This window comes from Pygoscelis adeliae, unplaced genomic scaffold (genome assembly GCF_000699105.1).
Source record: "Pygoscelis adeliae isolate BGI_AS28 unplaced genomic scaffold, ASM69910v1 Scaffold22, whole genome shotgun sequence".
Classification (NCBI taxonomy): domain Eukaryota; kingdom Metazoa; phylum Chordata; class Aves; order Sphenisciformes; family Spheniscidae; genus Pygoscelis; species Pygoscelis adeliae.
In genome coordinates, this window is record NW_008824350.1 from 2,133,084 (window position 1) to 2,153,556 (window position 20,473).

The 20,473-nt window shown below is 39.9% G+C and overlaps 1 protein-coding gene across 1 annotated transcript in view; it reads right to left on the reverse strand.

The window, feature by feature from the left end:
* The window catches only part of STARD9 (StAR-related lipid transfer (START) domain containing 9), a 119,308-nt gene extending 112,111 nt beyond the window's left edge, over nt 1–7,197 (reverse strand). Inside the window, exons 1-3 of the mRNA XM_009319203.1 lie at nt 7,167–7,197; nt 4,720–4,789; nt 1,875–1,991 (exon numbers count right to left, since the gene is read on the reverse strand). Coding sequence (XP_009317478.1) covers nt 1,875–1,991; nt 4,720–4,789; nt 7,167–7,189 — 210 coding nt within the window. The 5' untranslated portion in view covers nt 7,190–7,197. The remainder of the gene's footprint in view (nt 1–1,874; nt 1,992–4,719; nt 4,790–7,166) is intronic.
* Between the last annotated feature and the right edge of the window lie 13,276 nt (nt 7,198–20,473).

Consider the following 20,473-nt stretch of genomic DNA (forward strand, 5'->3'; position numbering starts at 1 on the left):
AGAAATGCACAAAAGCATGGTAAGACTGCAGTATTCCAGCAGCCCTCTTCTCAAGGACGTTTAAAGTATGCTTTCCTGGTTCTACAACCACCAAGGCAGGTAAAAAGCTCAAGAAATTCACTCATGACTCCAGGCCTTTCAAAGCACCAGTCCATCTTTAAACTTTTCTTAACTCATTAAAGCCTGTCAGAGGCTCAAGAAGCCAATAGTTACATGAAGCAGCACTGGACATCCTTTCAGCCAGCATCAAGTAAGGAAACTATGGCCCGTGACTTAATTTTCCATGGCCAGTGAGTTTGTATTTCCCCTTCAGTGTTCTTATTGGATAAAACTGTATTGTATGATAACACAAGACTCGCCACAGTGTCCAAAATACCTACTCAGCCCCAGCAAGGAAGCTGTGCTGTTTATACTGCATTTTACATTCTTTTTCAATTGCACTTATATTTAATAACAACAAGAACAAAAAATTACACTTTGTAGCCAATATTTATATTTTCCATTTGGCAGTTCTGATAATTTTTCATACTGAGTAGAGATAAAGCTGACTTGGCAGACTGTATTTATCAACATTTCATCTGCTAAACCATTTTGGCTAGAAAGCCAACCATATTATCAACAGTTCTAAGTAGTACACTTCTAAGTGTGTTATGAGAAAAACTCATGAAGAACATAAAATCCAAATAAGCAAGTAAGATAATATAAACCCAAAAACAAAAAAAAGACAAAAAAAAAAAGAGAGGGGGGGGGGGGGGGGGAACCCAAACCCAACAGTTCAACATTTAAAGATCTGTTATTTGTAATCCCTAAAATGGAAGTTTATCTAGTGCTGAGTACTTTAGGAAGACAACTTTCTTTTTTAAACACTAAATACACACTTCCCAAGTTCCCGAAATTTCTTCCACACTACTGCACCAAGCAGGAAATGTAGCACAATCAAAAATTTGATCTATTGTTCTGGTAATTGCCAAATTTGATAGTTTTTCAAATATTGACTCCCAAAAGTAAAACGATCCTGTGCTCATCACCACCAGAAATACGTATTTCACAAAACTACGTCAGTCTTAAGTGATACTTTCTGTGAAAAACAACACAATTATACAGGTTGGGATTTCAGGAACAATTGTACTGACAACAGAGGAAAATGAAATGACACAATTCTGAAGACCAGAGAGCAGTAAAAACTTATTTTAATGCCGACATATGTGATTGTATGCATGCATAGAGAAATCGTTGGGTAGCTTTGCCATGCATGACATTTATTTATTTGTAGTAGATTTAATAATTCCTTCTTTATTAACAAAAATTTGCGGTTCTATCCTATTTTAATAGCGAATCCTTCAACTTTCTTTCTTAATCAATCAAACCTTGGATCTTCAAACTAGGAGGAGTCTCCATTAGTTATAAGAGATTTCTGATGCTTTAGCAAGAAAAAGTGCTCAGAACAATACACTATAAGTAAAATTTACTACTGTTAAAGACATGATTACTTGACTGTTAATCCTTTCAGCAGCATCACCTCGACACTTTTCCTTTCACCTCAGAGCTTTCTCCCTCTAGAACCTGATTCCCCTCCTTCCCTCCAAAATTCTCATTGCTAAGCTAAAGTCCTCAGATCATCACAATTAATGATCGCTACCAAAGCCGACTAATGAAAGTGCGCATCAGTTGACAAACAAGGGTATTACAGTCCTACTGCTCCCACTTAAGACAAAAGAACTGAGTACTGTGGTATTACAAACAAATAAGAAAAAGATGGGGGCAGAAAAGATTATGAAATTTCATCTGTCCTATGTCTCAATCTCTTCCTGTAGATGTGAATATAAAGGACAAAACAGGATGGGAACACAGACACGAAGACCAGCGTCACTTACCATTTCCTGAGATGCATACTTTGGATCTTCGGGATCAACCGACCAGTAGCAGTAATCAAAGCTGAAGGCCACAGTCTTTTCTCTCGAGTCCCAGGTGCCATCAAGCCTACTGTCAACCTGACAACAGAAAGAAAAAAGACAGAAAGACCAATTTACTTTGATGCTGACCAAAAAGTAAGTATTTTAAAACTGTCTAGGATCTGTATTGTGGAAAAGGAATGGCAAATAGTTTATCCTCTTTATCCAATTTTCTTTGATGCTCAGAGTGAGGTGGAGACATCCATGACAGACCTGCTGAAGGGTTCATTTACTACAGCTAAAGTCCCCCAGGCTATATACAACAAACATAACTTAGTGAACCTTCACAGCATCTATATTAGCAGGAAAGCTCTATAGCCCTTTTTATATTTTTCTGTCATTTTTTTGTTTCACCGAGAACTGCATCACAGAAATGATGCCCAAAGTGAGAAAACAAAAACAATTTTCTCACTGCATTGTTGAAAATGCAGGTCTCTTCCTCTGTTTCCCCTTTGCTTTGTCATGGTTGCAAGCTAATGCTTCTGTCACTGGGACTGCACACTACAAACCTAACCTTTACGGGTTAGTAATAATGACAGTGAAGCCCTTCTAGCATAACAGAAACGGTGACTGAAATATTAAAGGAATCATATAAGTCTTTCTGTATAACCTTGCCTAAGTGATTTGTAATAGAACAGATAAGCTTATGAACAAGGAACTACATGTTGTTCTACTCAAAGGAGAGTAATGAGTCAAAACATTACAGAAAATTAACACCCTCCACATGTAATTTTGACCTAATCAGTAACTTTATTGTAACCTTGACATTTGCAATAACATAAGCAGAAAAAAAGGTTCGTTATAATTCGGTACCTAAACAAACCGCTTCACTAATGGCCCCAAAAACTAGGGGTGACAGTGCTGTATGTCAGATTACTGGATAAAGGGCGCTGTAAGCACTGAACTCTGTCACTAGCTGTGAGGTTTACAGGGAAAATTAATTTACAGGCCCATCTGACAGGTTTGTGGTTGGGTTGGGTTTTTTTAATCCAAGAAAGAGCAAAGCAAAAGAGGACAGAAATAATTTTAAATTATCTCTAAGTAAAGAGGTTTCATGAATTTTAAACCCCGCATGATTCTAGAAGTTGTCACATTGAATTAAGTACAAACAAGGTTTCCTTTAGGCAGAATTAACATCTTAACAAGCCTATTGATCATCTTCAATAATGACAGTTTCGTCACTTTGCGATTCAGAGATTTTTATGCAATTACCTTTTAATTTCTTAGGTTTTCTGCAACAATGGGCAGAAGATAGCCTGGAGTACTGCCTTCCTATTGTAACATGTAAAAATAAAAAAAAACAAAACCCTTCCACCTCAGGAAAAGCAGTCCCTGATGACAGAAGTGATTACCCTTCTGGTGAGAAGGGTTTTGTTTTGAACTACAAAGCACACCTATCCCAGATACAACGTGAACATTAGTGTATAAATATTAATTTATACACTAACCTGGATTCAAAGGCTGTCTAAATTTAGTTCACGCATAAAGCAAACTCACTCCCTTTACAAAACTCACCAATTACGAAACCTCAAGAGAGAAAACAGCCACAAGCCAGCCCTTGCATCTCCAAATAACCCTTCTCAGCCTGCTACGAGCAGTTCACCCCACTGCTGTGGTTTCCCCAGTATCCCAAGGCAGCCCACAGCTCCTCTTTAAACAAATAAAATAAAAAAAAAACACCTAGGTCTAACCAGGCTCAGCTGGACACGATTGGGCAGCTCCATGATTGAGGCCTCCACCAGCCGAGGGAGGCTCCCCCAGCCTCAGAGGCCCAGATCCTCACAGCCCTGTCACAGGGATCAAAGCCCTCCCGAGGACAACCGCGGGGAACAGGCAGCATCACACCCGGAGAATAAGTATCTCTTCGAGAGCTTTATCACATGTATAAGGAATTGGGGAAAACTATTTCAGAAAGTAGTGAGTCTCAGACCCTGCAAATACAGCCTTTGAAAAGGAAATATACAGAAAATAAGCTACGTTTTACATCCATGAGACCCCACATACCACTAGTATTTTTCCCTCTTCTTTCTTTAAAAAAGAACACTTGTAGTCAATACAAAAATAAGTATAATGGAAACAAGATAAGTAGTTCAAGTCTTTTAATTCAATTTTTGCCACTGTTTCTCTTCAAAACCTAATAAATTCTTTCTCTTGAAACAACAATCCAGAATAACTGGGTTGCTTGCAGATATAAAGAAAAAGGAGACAAGAAATACAAAATGCATCCATCTTTTAGGATCCCCACAGTAATCGCAGTTATCCCACAGTTCATTTGTTTGCTTGGTCTTTTACCAAGGCCTGAAGTGTAGCCGAACACATTTTGCTCCATTTCATGCAAGTCAGTTGCACTCTGAGTGCAAATATGAGAGGAGGAGAGACACCGGGAAAGAAGTTATCCAGATGTTAGTAACAGTGAGATAAGCACAAAATCCTAAACAATTTACTAACAGCTTTGAATGATGGCACACAGCCAGATTGCAGCAGCTTTGACAAATACAAAATACAGAAAATGCAGCTACATGTTATATCCCCATCTAAAAAAAAAAAAAAAAAAAAAAAAACCAACCCCAAAAAACACCAAAACCCCACAACCCCAAACCAAAACAACCCCTGGCACACACACTTTTGCTGCAATTATTCTAGCTGTGCCAGTTTAAACTTCTCCCTTAGTATTTCTATTAGAATGATACAATAGCCAAGCAAACATAGAAAAGCATCAAGATATCAGCATCCTTATATGAGAAAGACAAGATGACAGAAAGCATACCTTTATATTTCTGACTTTTGCCACTTTGTCATCAACTTCTACAATCACTCTTCCTCCTTCTGCATTCTCTCTGGAAATAGAACACATTCAAAAATCCATTTAAAATATGAAGACACAAAGATGCATGTCAAATTTGTAAACCCCAGAAATTTGTGTTTACTTTAATAAATTGCAAATCAGAAAGAGCTATAAAACAGATACTCATAAGACACTCTGTGACAGGAAGTAGCATTTGCAGATTTGCAGCCAGATATATCAATAGTAAAAGAACAAAACAGGACTGCGATCATTAAACAGTTTCAAAGTGCTTGTCCTAAATAATTTGAAATAAAATCCTTACAAAGTAAGAGTTGTTGTTTTAAATTATGATTACAAGGAAGTAGAGTGGAACATGGGTAGACTGGCTGTGCTTTGTGGAGTATGGATCCATGCCACAGACCTGTGAGCCACAAGTGTTGTCAAGTTGTACTGTCTGATTTTTACCACATAATCCAAAGTGTTTGTTGTAGTCCTCAAAAAAGTTCTCTTTAGCAAAACAAAACTGTCCTGAAATGTAAACGGACAGGATTGTTCCATAAGTGCAAAGAACCACACGCTCATATACACTGTCTGAATAAAACTCCCATTGAACACAGCTATGACTGGCTACTACAGCCAACTTCCACTTCCAAAGATGAGTCATATTAGAAAAGAATGAAAAAAGCATGTGGCCAAAGCAAAAAAAACCCAAAAAACCAACACACACCTTATTTCTGGGCTGACAGCATGATAGCTACTTGAAGTTAAGCATGCTCTTATTTATAGGTGTGTTGACTCACATCCCTCTCAATAATTATCATGGATTTTTTTTATACCTAGCAAGATAGAAATGAGGAAGATGAGGTCAGTGGCCTACTTATCTGACAGCAGAAAATAACCGAACACTTTGGTACTGAGAGGCTGAGAACAGGAGAAAGATGTTTTATCCTTTATATTTCTTCTATATTTTGCTTTGCACTCTGATACTGACAAATCTTGTAAGCTGCAACTTTACCAGAAAGTTTTATTTTGATGAAGCCTAATGCCTTTGTAAAGCTGAAAGAAATTGGTTTAGAAATAAAATCAATTCTGTCTTTAGTGCAGTTTTGTCATACTTTGTTTAAAATAAAGCTGAAGGCACAGACATTGTCATTTGAGAATAGCTGTGTATATATATCCCCTGATAATCAGCTGGATCAGTATCATCAGATCAGTTAAAAACTAGATAAGATAAAACAAGAGTTAGAAAATTCAAACCCAGTTGACCACTGTTCGTTCATGGACCCAGATCTTTCTTTTACCAGATTTCCTTACATGTGTACAGAAGTATTTACCCCCCACCGATTACAATCTCCTTTCACTGACAACTCTAACTTCCAGGCAGCACGTAGCACAACATGGCCTGCCTCTGGGGTCTCTCCTCTCTGGTTCTCAGTTTTTACTCCACATTTTCTGTACCAAAACAACATTCAAAACAATGCCTTAGGATACTTAAGAATTCCACAGAGACAATCACTGCAGCATTTGAGCTTTACAAGCATAAAGAAGTTTTAAACACATTTCTGAGCATAGGCAGCTGTCCCTATTTTGCAGGGATATGCAAATGCTTTACTTTAAAGTCTCTGTGCTTCACTTACTAATTTTGAGCACCTGCCTTGAGATAGACTGAACTTAGTACTTTCTGTAATACATACTTATACGTGGCACTTCCTATAGAAAATACAAGCACAGGTCCCAGAGGTTTTAGTTAAACTGTGAGTGTTCAGCAGTTCAACACATCAGCCACCAGAGCCCTGAGTTAAACCCCAGGAGAAAGAAGAACGCTCACAGGAGAGAGAATTTGCATTATGTACAGCTGGGTACCAAATGTTGCATTATGCACAGCTGAGTACTGAACAGAGGCCCCATAAGTCTCCCTAAAGAGCAAATGAAGAAGGACAAGTGCCTAAGGATAGAGGCTGTGAGTATCTAAGGTAGACGTTTGCAACTGATGCATTTAATCTGTATGTGTGCAATTTCTTAGATGTTTTGAAAAGCAAGTGTTTTCCAACAAAAGTAAGTTTGGGGACTTGCATATCCACATACAAACCTCTGCCAGGTGAGCTAATGGGCAAAGTTGACAGTTACCCTCTATAGCAGACCAGATGTAAGAGGAAATGGGACATTTTGACAGAGAATTTCACAAGAATTTAAGAACAGCAGAAGACAGACAAAACTGGAGGGATTCTTTAGGAGGGAGCTTGCTTCTGTTACACATATTCTTTTCTCCATTGCCCAGTATGATCTTGGCCCTATCCTGCTTCCTAATCCCGTGAGCATTCACTATTTTTCCATCCTACTGTTAACCCTCCAGTCTTATCACCCCAGTTACAGTTCACTGAGTTCCTATCCTCCTCCCTATATGCACACACATCATCCGTTACAGGTACCTGCTATCTGTTCTCTCTGGCATCTTGTCCACAGGCCCACGTTCAATTTTAGTGTCTTCAAATGCTCTGCAGGTCTCATCTCCCTTCTACTGCACTGTGGCTGGTTTTAGGCTGATCTCTCTGCTCCAGAGGTACGTGATCCTACTCCCCTTGTCAACTCTTCCAGTCTCTATCACAAGTTTACTTGTACACTCCACAACCGAATCAGAGTTTCTTCCTAGACACCAGCTGGGGTCAGCAAACAGATTATTGCAATTAAATGGGACAGAAGACCTTGCTCTCAGTTCCTATGCCCGGGCTTCAACTGGGACTTGGACAACACTGAGATCAATTTATCAAGGCAGTGCTCAGCTGATGAGTTTTTTGACTTGTGGGGATGGTGCAAGCACAATTTGGTCAACACTAGAGAATACAAACTCAGATGCACTAAGAGAAAGCAGATCCCTCAAAACTTTCACCTGCTCTGTTCTTACAAGTCTTCACTGAGCATGTTAAAGGGTTTTAGTTGTTTAGAACTTGGGCAGAAATGGGTTGATTCAGATGGGGAATTAAAAAAATGCACACCAGATTTCCAATTTTAAATCAATTGGAAATTCAAATAAAAGGTCACCCTAAGCTACTTTTAAATATTTTAAAACCTAATTTTCTCTTAACCTCATCTTCTGTAGCAGCTGAACTGTTCTGGACGAAGCTTAAAAACGCTTAAAAATATTTATCCTGAGGCAGGCATTCACACATGGAAGATTTCTACCCAAATGGTTGAAATCTGGCAAAGCTTTTAATAGTTTTAAATGCTAGGGTATTCTAATTGCAGACGTAAGGCAACCTCAACAACAAGCAGTGCTCCCAACCCCACCTATAATAATTACATGAAACTCACTGCCTTCAGTCCACATGCACTATACACAACCCTACGAATGAATGACTTTATGCTGCGGGTTCTCATCACCTGATGTTCTCCCAGGCCATAGTCATTACTGAAGATTCAAGATAAAGAAGAAATTCCAAACATAAAACTTTTGAAGTATGAAAATTTTTCATATATATATAAATTTATATACTCATATTTATACACTTATATTAAAATAAATATAGAAACAGTAAAATACAAACAACACAAAACAAAATTACCACACCGCCCTTCCCCACGGGGTAACATGATTCCTCACTATGCAGACAAAAAGCTCTATACAGCAGTCAAGTAGCTTTGTTCAAATCTCACATGACAAGAAAGCCACCAGCAAACAGGGATAGAACTAAAGTCTTCTCTTGCTCTGGGTGCAGATTCACAGCATACTTTATTTATCTTAACTGCAGGCTGCTGCTACAAGGGGCAATTTCTCTTCTCTGCTCCAACATCCCACATGTGTTCCCACTTCTTTTCTTGCATCTGATCTAACAATAACACACCCATGCAATGACTCAGATCAGCTGTGATTGGAAAACAAACACACCAAAATAAATAATCAAGGTGCCACGCAGCCAGCGAGCCCTTCCAGAGCACTAAGCACAGTGGTTGCGCAGCTGCTAAGCCAAAGCAAGAGAAAGGGCAGGAACATGCAATGGTGGGAATGGAGACCCTTCCCTTCTGCAGCAGCTTACAGCCAGAGAGCATTGAGCATAAACAAAACAAAACTGGATCTGCAGCCATTCCCAGCTCTACAAACTGTATGTTCAGCCTCCCTGTAAACATGTGTTTATTTCATCCTTCTTTTAGGTACAAACCAGAGAATTTTGGGAAAGAAAGCAACAGTTTAATATATAAAGCCCAGGAGGCAAAGCAGACTCACAGCTGTTCTAGATGTTCTGACCTTAACTCCAGATTGCAAACACTACAAAAGCTCTCTACTACACAGCAAAAACTGTGTTTGTCAGTACAGTCTTACACACATGTGCACCACAGTTTGCATTTGACTGATGAAACAATCAGTCATCCTTAGGAATGGGTGCTCTGCTCCACAGGTATGAAAGCTGTATTCCTTGTACCAATAAAATCAATTCCAAAGTACACTAAACACATTTGACTTCTGCTGCTCAGACGTCACAGTGATCTTGACATTTAGTTTCCCCATCCTCCCCCTTCTTCCCCACTTCTTGAAAAATTCATGCTGTGTTTGGGAAGTGCCTCTCTTCTTCTAAATTACTTTGTACAGATAACTTGTTTTCATGCAAAGACAGAGCTGTAGAAAGACCATTTAATGGTACATATCCCAGACCTGCATCTTCTCAGACACAGCAAGTTTTAGAGAAATGCACACCCAGCAACAGAACAGTGACACAAGTACAGAATGCACTGGCAGGGCCATGACAGGGAGCTACAAGAGAGACCTGACAGAAGCAAAGCTTTTGTGGCAGTCCAAAAAACAGGGGCAGTCCAAAGGGAAATCTCCTCATAATATTTGCTGTTCCTATGACAAATCATTTCTGCAGCCAACACGTAAAGCTAATGCAACCCCAGAGGGACAACAGACACTCTGCAAGACCTGGATGAACGAGCCTGTGGGAAAGAATCACGGGAGGATCAAGACCCCCGAGAGGGACATTTCCACAGCATGCTGGACCTCACTGAGATGAGTTCAGACACCGATTACAGAAGTGCAAGTAGGTATACGGAACTGGAGGAAACAGTGGGTGGTAAGAAAGGTGGCAGTTGTTTATTCTAGGCTTTATAAAATTTGTCCCACTTCTCCACCCTCTCAAATAACAGTCAGGCACTTGGAAAACAAAGGAGCTAACTTTTAAAAGTCACCTGTTTATTTTAAAAACATGCACATGCAGTAAAGCAAAAATATTGGAGTCATTAGCAGTAGTCATGTCATACAACAAAAGAGCTTCTACAAATACAGACCACCAAATGCCCACCAAAGTAATCAAACATACTAAAGACCATATATACCACTCAAGTACATGAGAAATCTTAAATCATTTTTGAAAGAATTGAGCATGTGTGTACTCATACAAACTTTGAAAATAACCCTGCAATGTAATTGTTGCAAGTACTTAATGCTTTCCTACCAATTCCCATCACCCAGTTTAACTCCAAACCCAATCTCAAGGTGTACTGAGACAGAGGACCTCAAAAGCAGTATGGCAACAGTATCAATCCCTCCCCTCTCACAAAGACTTTTGCTGATCTGGGCAATCATGTCAGTTCTGGTTTTTTTGGAACAATTCACTTTATTCTTTTTTCTAGACTTTTCTAGAAAAAAAGTAGCCTTCTGTGGCCTACTGTGACGGACATTTTCACACTCTGCTTACAAACACAACCAAAAGCACACCTGTAGCAAGCTCGGCAGGATGCATGCCAGCAGTCACTGCTGCTGTCTCCAGGACTCTTGTCACTTCCCAGAATGTGACCCACGGCTGTGATAGCCTATAAGTAAGGTACAACATTTACCAGACTACCTCCACTTGTACCTGGGACGCTTTGTGCAATCTAATGGCACCCCTATGCAGTCACCATGTCAGCAGCTGCAGTATAATCCTGAGGCAAATCTAACCCAAGCTTTTTCTTGGTCATAAAGTCTAAAGGTTTTATGGGGAAAAGTTCAGGGAGTATTCAGATTTATCTTTTCCTTCCCATTAACAGTATATTGTAAAGTGTCTCTGCCTCCTGTTTATTGGTGGCCTTGGCAGAGGTATCTTTGAGAAGCTGCCATCTTTGCACCTCCTGAGTGACTGACCTTGGCCACAGAAACAAAGAAACAAACAATGCAGGGTGTATTTTCTAAGTTATGCCAGTCTTAAGAGAACATTGCGCCAGACAAAATGGGTTGAGGACACATCTGTCAAGAGACCAAGGGTGCAATGAGAAGAGCACTGAGTCCATGCTGGTCCATCAGAAATTGTAGAGAAGAATGTCAAAGCCTTCAGCCATTAGAGCTTCTGCGCTCTACTGACAAGTTAAGGTACCTGCAACTACAACTTTCCCAAACACGGCATCCCTCCATGACACCAGCATAATCTGTATCCTTAACCCTATTGCTGTAAGCTGTGAAAGTCAAGAGCTTTTAACAGTATGAACATTCTCACTTTGGCTAATGCAGATTTTTTTTTTTAAAAGTATCAATAAATTTAACTAAAGTTTGTTTTCAATGTTTTTCATTATTTAGTACTACCCAGCACTATTTTGGATATTTCTCTTTAAGCCATAATTGTTCTACTGTGTCTTGCAAAAGAGGAGCGCACACCCAGTCAGCAATCCTCCTACCAAATTCAGAACAGATGTTTATAGATAATTTAAAAATCTATATTGAAGCCAAGTACACAGAGTTCACCAAGACAGCACGTTGCTATACTAGACATCTGCTCAAGTTATCTTTCAAGGCTACTCCTAGCTGTATAGAGCTTCTGATAATGGCTAACACAATCTGACAGTCAAAAATCATGATTCCTAGCGATCACCATCATCCTCATGTGGTTTCCCCCTACTCTTCTTTGCAAATATTACATAGCAACAAAAATAGGAATATTTGGTGCAGAGATGAACATGAGGCATTCTCAGTGCTCTTTTCAGATACAGGCCTGCTCAAACAGTTAGTCTTCTTAACCTTACCAGACTTCTGATATATATATTCATTAGCTAGGAGAGGAAGCACAGGGTGGCCTCCTCCGTTCACAGTAAGCTCTGCAATCCTGCCCATGCGAATGGCACAGTACAAGAAGAGTGCTCCTGTCTGCGCCATCTCTGAAGTCTTGTACTGCTAGAACAAGAGCGTCAGGCATCTTTCCTTGAGCAATCCAAGTCAGAAATACCTCTGATGATCCATCAGTGCTTTGAACAGCTATGGAATAATGATGCTTCCTCCTTCACACAGTGGCATTGAGGGGAGGAGGGAAGAGGAGAGAAAAAAGTCTTTTCATCTGTCATACCACCAGCATTGAAGGAAGTATGAAATAAGGAGGATTTAAAACAAAGCTACAGTCCAGTTTCATCCAGCCTTGATTTCCCAAGTGTTTACTGAGTAATGAGATAGTATAATTCACAGACTCTTGCATCAAAGAAATTCTGTGCAAATGCCGTGATTTCCATGCAAACCAGAATTTGGATACAGTGGTCAGTTTTCATTCTACCAGGACAGAACTTCAATCTGTGATCATAGTTAAATAAATGACTGTGACACTGAATGCTACTATGCACTGTCTCATCTCTCTTGCTTAGGTACCTCTTTCATTGTATCAAAAGCAGCTACTACAGTAAATCCTTAAATTCTAAAAACAGAGGTGCAAAACTCCACTCTTTTGTTTAAAATCTATGCCACAGATAGGAAGATGGCAGGAAAATTTTAGAAGTGTACAGCTTTTTAAAGTTCACATAAAGCATTGGACTAAAGAAAAGGAAACTGGGGAAATCCTACCCAAAACTTGCATAAATTGTCTGTGCACAGCATGGTGTCTCACCATGTACTGCACAAAGGTTCCACAAGACTAGCATCCAACCTCTGCACCATCGCCGAGGGGAGATGTGCAGTGATCTCTGTGCGTGCAGTCATGTCATCTTACATTACTACAACTTCTCTCAGAGTGAGCATGCGGTCTTAAAGAATGAAACTGCCCAGCAGAGCCATAGCTTTGGCCAGGTTATTTAATGACATTGTGCCCTATTTTTCTTTGCTGCATACAAAAAATCTGATCCCTGCTCCAAAACATTCTGACATTCATAAAGTATTCTTAGGACTTGGGAGGAAAAAGAGTTCTATGAAAATGCAAAATATTAGTTAGAAGGCTTCCAAAAGCTGGTTTTGCTGTTGTTGTTTTAGGACATTGTTGTAGCTGCTTTTGCACAGGCAACAAGGGAAGTGAAAGAAGAGGAGACAGTCAGCCTCTTATTCTGGGAAGTAAACTGCCAGTAGCTAGCGCCTTGTGCTCGTGGCTTAAATGAGTACAGGCAGAATATTGTCACATAAAATCAGCAGAAGCATCATCTTCTGTGGAATGGGCAGTGGTGGCCACTCAAGACATGCACAGTCCTGCCCTTTTAAAGAGCTAGAAAGTCTGCCCTTTACCAAAGTTATAAAACTTGCTTCAAGCAACTGCAAGAAGAATACATCTGGGAAAGTTGCTGATGCAGTACCCTTATAAAAACACAGATGTGACTTATGAAAACCACCTGCTAGTGCCAAGTACAGATACTAAGAGAAAAGAGCAGCCACCTCAATGATAGTTTACATGAAACTTTAAATCATAGACTAGGCAAAGCAAAATAACTAATTTGACAGAGAGAGGGAGAGAGGGAAAGATGTCGAGATAACCTTAACAATAGGCTAGGTTACAAAACAGGATACACAAATGTTAAAATATATTTGTCTGGGAAAGGGACCTCCTCTCTATAAACACAAAATTAGAATCTCAATTTTTCTTTTAAAAATCCCAGCTCTTCTGTGGGAAAAAAGCTTGTAATCATGAGCAATGCATAACCAATGCACTTTGTACAGATTTTCAGACAGCAACTCTTGGAGGCCTGAGACAGCTTTCCTACCAGAAGGTACCAACCCCAAAACCCACGGCTTTTGGGACAGAGTTCAACTACTGCCACCTGAAGAAATGGACTGTTGTGTAACAGAGGGACACAGAGGAACAATTCTCTCAGTAGTTTGTTTACAAACACTTTTTAAACACTATCCAAAAAGCACAGAAAAGCTAACTTAAGCAGAAGATAAAAGTAGATAAAAGCCTACCATTTGTCTAGGTGTGAGAGGACGACAGCACCAAGGTAGCAAGGAATATATATACTAAAATACACGATTGAGAAGGCTAAGGAAACAAGGTCAGGGTAGAAGAAAGACACTTCGCTATACCGTGTTCAATGGCCTGCCTTAGTCTAAACTTTGGAATAGCATGAGAAGTATCTAATAGTCCTAAGCAAGCTAAAAGGTGTTTTCTACTCTTGCCTGTTACCTGTTTTTTTTTTCCTATATTTATACCTTTTCTTTTCACAGACAGATTCTGGTCCCTTTGAAATGAAAGACAACTGTGTCTCTTTCTTCAAAGAAAGCAGTATTTGTCTTGTATTTGAAAATTACATCCATGTGGAACATATGGTGAATATCTATAAAACAAAATTATACTACATCCATTTTCTAGAGAATTTTTGACTGCAATATACTTCTTGTGCTAATGTAAAATATATACAGATTTCTAAGGAACTTATTTGTATTTACATCCAGTAAAGCAGTTAATAGAGATTATGGCAATATTCCATTAACAGACAGCTAATTTATCCAACACACACTTGGGTCACAGAACAAAGTTTATGTCAGCTCAAGAAAAGTACCAAAAAGAAGAAAAAAATCCTCCCATCTACCTTTAGAAATATAAAAGAAAACAAATGTTCTCTCCTTGCAAACACTGTTTTTCCAAGAAAGATAAGATACAAACACTTTTTAAACACTATCCAAAAAGCACAGAAAAGCTAACTTAAGCAGAAGGTGAAGTTGTAAACAAATATAAACTGTATGAATACTAATGATGCCAATATCTTGTGTCATTATACACTTGCATCAAATACATTTGAAATAGCGTATCACAACAACAGTTTGAATAAAGCAGGGTCATGGCTTTTTTTTTTTTTTTAATATAATTGGAAAAGCTTTTGAAATGTTAACCTAGATGTCTATGGCTATCTTTCCTCAGCATACACTCCTCATACCACTGGCATTATGAAGTTTTAAGACAGAGATACAACAGCCTGAACAGGGTTGCTTCAAGAAGTGCTTAAAAAGGGCAGCACTGAGCAACTAGTGAAAAATAAACATTTTGAAAGGAATATGCTTGAATAAGTAAAACAATCACATTTGCTTTTGTGGGGGTGAGAAGGAGAACAACAATAACCTCCAATCTGCTGTTGCTTTAATTTTATTTTGATACAGCGTTTAACATCAGTTATGCAGAAGATTCAAGGAATGTTTTCTACAAAAGTTGCTACAAGTTACCACTCTTGTCAGCAGTGGGCAATATTGCTCTAAGTTCTTATGGTTATACACAAGCATGTAAATTAGCTAACAGCACAGTCTATAAAACAGCAGAAAGTCTTGCTTACATAATAATCCTTCCTTTTACTTACCACAGCGTGATTAGAAAGTGCAAAGGTGGTGGACCACAGCACAGAGACTAGTTAACGAAGCTGACCCCGCAGCAGATTAATAAAGGCATACCCAGCACAAACCAACAGCAATTTACTTTGCATCATTTCCAGAATGATGTTTAAAGTAATTTTATTTTTCCATACAACTTTCCTTTTGAATAGAAATGAATTTTACATGTTTACATCATAATGCACCGATCAGCTGAGCTCCTCTCTCACCTATTCACTGCAGCTACACTCAACGCACTGCCCTGGTTAGTCTGGCACACCGAGCACGTTTCTGGAAATTGTAAGAAAATTTCCCTACTATGCGAGCCAACTCCCTCCCAGCCTCGGGCTGGCTCACAGCTGTCAACTGTGTTCTTAGGAGCTCAAACTTAACTCCTCCACCCCTATCCCACCCTCAAGCCTCATCACCTGCTGCATCCCAGGAAGGTGATTAGAGGACTATGCCATACACAGCAGCAGAAACGAGGAAAACTGCTGCTGCAGCTCAGACTGACAGTAAACACCTGCACAGCTGGAAGTGCAGTTCAGCTTTGCCGCTTGGGACTACCCTGACATTTCTTTGACGCTCTCGTTTGCCAATGTGTGGAGGACAAGCTCAGGAACTCCTGAGGGGACTGGGAAATAAACAGCTGGCCAGGAGGCTTCAAGTTACAGCTTGGAAACAATGCAAAGCAGAGAAAGGCAAAGGGCAGCTTTCAGGTTAATTAATCTGTTCAGCAACTCTTTCAGGTGACATGTCTATGAGGTTCCTGGAGGATGGGAGAGCTCATTTGTGAGTTAAAGACACCAGGAAAGACCCTTTCAAATAAGAGCTCCTTGCCAGTCTCTCCTTTTCCAGGCCACAGAGGCAGCTGAAAAGTGGAAAAGGTATTTTCAACATCAGAATATGTCTTCTGTTTTGCTGGATCCTGCACAAGTAGCTCCCAAACTTCAGGGCCCAGCAAAGTACTTTAAACTGTCAAAAAGTGTCACGGGGCAACTTGCATGCCCCAGCGTCAAGTTTTTAACTTACACCACTATAATTTTACAATTCAATTAAACAAACTTGCTGTGAATGATTTTACCCAGGACTCAATGCACAATCCGTAAAGGAACACAATGTCTTCTAGTCACTGGTGCATGCTAAAAAGAGAATCCTATAGTAATGCATAAGGCTTTTCATTATGGTATAGAGCACTGTCTTTTAAAACCCCTCTTTGCCATCTTTAAGACTACTTACGTAGCAGTTCTCAAACTACACTGAGACAAGGGAATACAAGCGTGCACAAGTGAACTGAGACCAGCTGGATGCAGAGCAGAAGATGCAGAGGAAGTGGGTCATGAAAGAAAAGGCATGAGGCAGCTGTGCTCCATCCTGGTCCTGACTATACTGTCCTGGACACGTTGACCGCTCCCCTCCCAGATGGCCTCCCATGCACAAACACAGGCCTCCCTTCCTCTTCTCATATAACACAGGGCTGAGGTCCACCATAAGAGCAATCAGCAGCCACGACCAAGTACTGGAATTGTGATGGGATACCACAGGGACAAACATTTTTGAAACTAGCAGCACATAAAAACTAGCATTGGTTTCTGCTGGCCTACATAAATAGTCAAAGGGTATGCCTAACACTGCAGGTGTTACTGTAGCATACAAATACCCAACACAGCTTTAGGTGAGCTACCCAAGGACAAGGAGAGCCCTAGACACAGTACTGAAATACTTGAAGGGTAATGTACCCTCTTTCTCAGCCAGTCACACTATTTCCAGGTCTGGAGGGTCAGATCTGCTATCACAGCACCACATCGCAAACCATGGTGTTGGCATACTCCACAGCAAAAATCAAGAAAGAAAAAGAAACAACATTCCTAGTTCACATAGTTACGTGCTAGCATTGAAAGTGTTTCCATCAACAGCTCCTGACTGACAGCCAAAAATAACATTACATTTTCCTTACAAAAGTTTAATATCTAATAGACCAAGCATTAAGATGTCCGGAAATAAACCATAAAGAGATTTCATCAGTTCCCAGCTCCTACTTAATACCTGATTATTACCTATTGCTATAGTCAATTTATAGCACCCATTCAAGCTTCCATATTTCATTCTGAGGGGGAAATGTATTTACACAGAACGAGTATCCATGTAACCACAAAGTAACAAATCTTTTTTAGTATGTAGAATAGTAAATGTATAATAAAGACTTTTTTAAAGCAATGTCACTCCAGGGAACAGATTTGAGGGAATTTACTCCCAGGACAACATTTTGGTGATAAAAAGAAATCATTTAGTCTGTTACAGAATGACTGATGGCATTCTGAAGAACATTGGCTACAAGCTATTTAAAGTTTAGGCAAGGGAAAAACTTCTGCATTCTGTATAACTGTACTCATTTCATAACTATCGGGTATTATTTGCCCATAGGAGCTCTCTGTCAAAGAATGCATTGTGATGGGCGCCGTACAGGCACAGAACAAAAAGTCTGTTCTTTGCCTTATGCTAAATAACAAGTTGCAGATGTGATTAATATGGTTTATAAAAAATGGAAACTTTAAACAGAAAGCAGGATTTTATGAACTCCCTAATTAACATCTTTTAATATCTGAATATTCTGTAAATTTGAAGACGCAAAACCAACATTCATCTGCCATTGTAAATTAAATGAAAAGAAGCAATGAGCAAGTAAAGTTTGTACGATAGCCTAGAAACAACCAACTAACGCTCTAGTTGTAGCCTTTGCCCGCAGCTTTTCAATTTTTGGGACTCTTAAAAAACCAAGTTTAATATTTTTAGCTGGAACTGCAATTGTACACATTACAGTACTTCAACCCAGTTGAACTGAAATTTTTATGCAGGGAGTTTTTTTTTTAAACCACCTAAGAGATCCTAGGAGCTCTGGCAACACAGGTACCTGTTAGAGGCAATCATGGCATGTGTGTATAGAGAGGGCGAGAGGCCTGTGTGACCACAATATGGAAGCGGTAAAAGAAGCTGGAATAGAAAGAGCAGGCCCTTATCCCCACTGAGAGCTTTAGTCCTTTCAATCTCTATTAAGGTTACTTTAAGCCTTCATATATTTGGTATTTGCCTCGAAGTCATTACATTTGGACAACTTTGGTCAAGGTTAGAAAGCAAGTTCTCATGTCAAACCCTTCACAGAGAACATCCAATCACTTCCCCTTCCCTTTTATAAAATATAAAAATCCACCTTGAAACGCTTTAGCTGACCTCAGCTGCGGCAACACAGTACAATGAATAAATGGCCTATCGCCTTTGGGGTCAAATACCACAAGACTGGTCTCTGCCTGGCCATCCTGTCAGTTACACTGCCACAGGCTGAGTAGATGGAATTAACAGTCTCTTCTCGTATTACCTCCTGGGTTTTCACTCTCATCTTCATACAAACATTTCTGTTTCAGTGCCAGATTAGTTTCTCCCATGTGCAGGAGGCTGTCCACCTTTCTGATCCCACCCTCCGCTCCAAGATACACTCCCGACCAAACAGCTGGCCCATGCTGACTGTGTTGAAGGTTTTCCTGTTTATTACACCTTATCTGGCAGAGTTATAGGCGCTGTTTAATGCTATAATGATATATGCACTGTTACGCACTGCTTAACGCTACCCATCGGGGAAGAAACATTAAGACAGACGTGGTGCAAAGTTCCTCACCAAGGAGGATCTGGTGAGAGGGAAGATTACACCCCTGCTAAATCAGTCTCTGGCCTCTCTTCCCCAACTGCTAAGAAACACTAATTTTAACTTACGTCTACAGGAGATCTACTAAATCCGCTACATAATTGCAAATAAGCAGCCAAATGCTATTGCGGAAGAAACAAATACATCATTGACTGCACAATGAAATACATCAACCAGTCGGACTTTTAAACACTTTCAACCTCCACTAAACTCTGCAAGACTGAACCAAAAGGGTCCTATGGTCTGGGTAACTTAGTATCATTACCAAATTGTCATTTAATGTTAATGCTTAACAATTGTATACTGTTTTTTATTTCTAGAGAGCATAATGGCAATTTATTTAACGAGTAAATACTAAGAATGACTAACAATACAGACAAAAATAAAAATCAAAGGATATCTCCAACACTAAAGCAACACTAAGCAATGAAAGGCTAAACTTAGCTTACTTCTGTGCTGCAACTCTTCTTACAATATGCCAGTATCTATTAAAATCTGTTCCATTCGCAGCTGTGCAATAAATCAGAACAATATTACCCAATTTGTTTTTTAATGAAATTATGGACAAAATATTTTTTAAATCAGTTAGTTTTGAGTTAAAGGTAAAATATATTGAAAACCTGTAAATTACTTTCCACCTTTCCCTTTTTATATTTAAGACGAGCAGGTTTGGTTTTTCTTAATTTTATTCAATACTCTCTGGCACCTTGTCTTGCAAAAATCCATAGACAAATAAGAATTTAAAAGTGTAAAATATGCTACTGTATCGCCGGCTAAATGACTAGGCTAGTTTTCAGGCTGGGCAACTCTTCAAGAAACATTTTCTCTACTACGTAAAAGAGTTATTTATCACAGAAGTCAATGCAGTCAGAAGACAACATGAGGGACTCATGCTAAAAAGAAAGGCATGATCGAGTCAAAGACTGGCCCCCAGAGCTCATACCACATTTCAAACCATTTCTGCCTGAAGTGCTATAGCATTTCTCTAACAGGAGGAGTAAATTACCAGCCACCGAAATTTTGGCTGCTTGCTTTTTCTCTTTCTTTTCCTTCCCGGATTTCCAAAGTCTGCAAGGTTTTAATTATGTATTATATCCAAACAACACCAGAGCATTGTGCTACGGCATCTTCTTGCTCGAGGGAGACGTCTTCAAGCCGTACCATTTAGCTTTTGGGATTTCTATTGGAGCCAAGCAAGCCGGGGAGGGAGCGGAGCTGAGCGACAATGGGAATATCCGGCTCTGCCTCCCGCTGGAAAAAACAGCGACAACAAAAGGGGAAGGGAAGATTCCCTTCCACTGGATGACAACTGTCCTATTTTGGGGAGCTCAGGAAGAGGGAGGTCACCCTAACAGCTCCCGTGGGGACCCTTCCAAGAAGACTTTCCAAGCTATTTAGCGGCCCGGAGAGAAGAGTCCTGCCACTCCTCGTACCTCACCGTTAAGCTCCCCAGCGCCTGCCGTCCCTCCCGTCCCTCCCTCAGTCCCGGCTAAGCCACCCCACAGCGGCGACCCCGTCCCCGGCGACAGGACCAGCGG